The sequence below is a fragment of the Orycteropus afer genome, unplaced genomic scaffold, assembly GCF_000298275.1.
Source record: "Orycteropus afer afer isolate SDZICR_OR568_19922 unplaced genomic scaffold, OryAfe1.0 scaffold00006, whole genome shotgun sequence".
Taxonomy (NCBI): Eukaryota; Metazoa; Chordata; class Mammalia; order Tubulidentata; family Orycteropodidae; genus Orycteropus; species Orycteropus afer.
Genome location: NW_006921593.1, coordinates 8,320,885 through 8,323,499, shown reverse-complemented (window position 1 = coordinate 8,323,499; position 2,615 = coordinate 8,320,885). Strand labels below are relative to the sequence as shown.

General features: G+C 52.2%; 1 protein-coding gene across 1 annotated transcript in view; it reads right to left on the bottom strand.

The window, feature by feature from the left end:
• Positions 1–2,615, bottom strand: part of GALNT17 (polypeptide N-acetylgalactosaminyltransferase 17) — a 501,273-nt gene that overhangs the window by 25,445 nt on the left and 473,213 nt on the right. Inside the window, exon 9 of the mRNA XM_007940592.2 lies at positions 490–585. Within this exon, the coding sequence (XP_007938783.1) occupies positions 490–585 (96 nt within the window). The remainder of the gene's footprint in view (positions 1–489; positions 586–2,615) is intronic.

Here is a 2,615-nt window from a genome sequence, read left to right as displayed (position 1 = left end):
GGGTGCCAATGGCTAAGCACTCGACTACTAGCCAAATGCTTGGTGGTTCAAACCCACCCCAAGGCACCTTAGAAGAAAGGTCTGGCGATCTGCTTTGGAAAGGTCACGGCCCTGAAATCCCAGTGGGGCAGTTCTTGTCACACACGGGGTCTCCTGGGGTCAGAATCGACTTGACAGCAACCAATGACAGCTGCACACGTGTTCTGAACCTGCATGTTGGTAAGTGACTTTCAAGCTTTTCTGAGTTTTCTTTCAGTATGGAAAGGCCAGGCTGATCCTACTAATGTTGGTAGTGATGGCACTGACGAATCGTTCCTTAGGTCTTTCAAAGGGACAAACAGACAGCCCCTCCTTTCTTCCAAGAAAGCTTAGAACAAGTAATAGCAGCCAACAACCACCAAAGGAGGGCCACAAAAGTGTCCAGACGTCTCACAAAGCCCCAGTGGGACAGTGACTTTACACCCTTCCTGGTCAGAGATGGGTTCCTACCTGCGGTCCCCAGCCGTGGCACGGGTACAGTATCGCTGTGTGGTTCTCCAGGGGCCCCTGGTCCAAGCAGACGTCCTTGGCCTTGTTGTTACGAAGCTGCAGGAACAGGGAAAACAGGAGTAGTCAGAGCCCGGCTCGTGGACGGGCGGCTTCTCACCCTCAGGCCCACCGCCTCGGAGCCTCCCAGGAAGGACTCAGCTAAAGTCTGGGAGGCGGTCACACCAGCAAGAAAGACGAGCCCCTTCAGCAGTGGCCTGGACGGCCTGAGCCCTCACCCCTCTGCTCCCCCATCCTCGGTGTGAAAGAGCATGGTTGGGAACTTCCGGACACAGTACAGGTTCCCCAGGTGCTAGATGTGAAGACCCCTGGGGGAGGTCGGAGTGGGAACGGAGCCCGCTGAACAAATTCTAAAAGGGCCGCAGCCCCCACTGGGTTTTAGTGACTGGGACCAAAGGCCAGCTTTTCAGGTCAGAACTGACACTGGTTGCCGCTGGGTGATTCAGACTCGTGATGAGCCACGTGTGCCAGAGCAGAACGGTGCTCCATACGATTTTCAATGTCTGATTTTTGGATTGCTAGGTCTTTCTTCCAAGGTGGCTCTGGGTAAACTCTAACCTGCAGCACAACCATGTGCACCATCACCACCCCAGGAGGCATGGGAAACAGGAGTCAAAAAGCAAACCAGAGCCTTGCCACTGCAAAAAGCTCTGGCAACGTTATTTACATACTCAGAGACTACTGACTGAACACCGCCACTGTGCCAGGCACCATCCTGGGCGCCTGAGGTGCCTCTGTGAGGGCAACAGACAAAAGTCCCCAGGACAGCACGCTGTGGCTCAGCATGTCACTCAGCTAGCGTGCAACACCTTTCATCTAAGCGGACCTTCAGGCACACCGTGAGTCTGTACTGGCGTCTGTCCCATCCACCGTGCTGCGGTCTCAGCTGGCGTGGAAAACGGCAATGCTGTTCTTCCTTGTAAGTCTCCAGTCCCTCGACATATGGCCCCTAGGTGGCGCTAGTAGTTTGCAATCGGCTGCTCACTGAATGGTTGGAAACCACCTAGCTGGCTCCAGGCCAGAACATCTGCTGACCTGCTCCTGTGAAGGTGACAGCCTGGGAGACCTTACGGGCAGACCCTACACTCTGTCGTATGTGGTCGCCACGAGCAGATCACGGACGCCAGGGTGACGGGCTTGGTTCTTCCGGCTGCATATTCCCTGTGGAGACCAAGTTAACGAAGGACAAGTCTAGGAGATGGGCAAAAGGCACTCTGTTCTAGGGGCACCCTAGTGGCACCTAGGTGCAGACAGTGAGCGAATTTGTTTTAATGACATTTCCCCTGAATTATATTTCTTGTGTTGTCATTAAGAATTATTTTAATGAATTTAAAAAATTATATTATATGGAAGTGACACTGACTCATTTGAGACATTTTAGAAAAAACAGGAGAAAGGAACAACTGGTGACATTCCTTTAGGCCAACTCACTGGTGGCTCCCCTCCCTCTCTGGACAGCAAGCTCTGGTGCATCCTGGCTGACCAGTGACCTGCACACCGGGCTCTCCTCCTCCTGCGTGTTCCTGTCTTAAGCCCAGAGCCCCAGAACCGGGATGACAGGATCAAAGCACACAGACACCTGAACGTTCTTCAAAAATGCTGCCCAACTGCCTTCCGGAAGCTTCAAGCTAACTCATACTCCCAACCACAAGGCATGTACCTGCTTATTGGTGTAACCATTTAATTTTTTTTTATTGCAAATAAACATCTATGTATGTAAAACAAAACATCTGCTGTTTTAACATTTTTACACGCACATTCAGTGATGTTTATTATCATCACATGCACCCGTCCCCACTCTGCGTTTCCAAATTTCCCATCACCCTATTGTCTTCACAGAAGCCCTGGTGGCACAGTGGTTAAGCCCTTGGCTGCCAAGCCAAAGTAGGTGGTTTGAACCTGTCAGCTGCTCCGTGGGCAAAGGATGAAGCAGTCTGCTTCTGTAAAGATTTATAACCTTGCAGACCAATTCCATGGGGTAGTTCTGCTCTGCCCTATAGGGTCGCCATGAGGGGCACTGACTCTGTGCAACGGGATTGGTTTGGGTTATGTTGGCGGGCTTCCCTGGG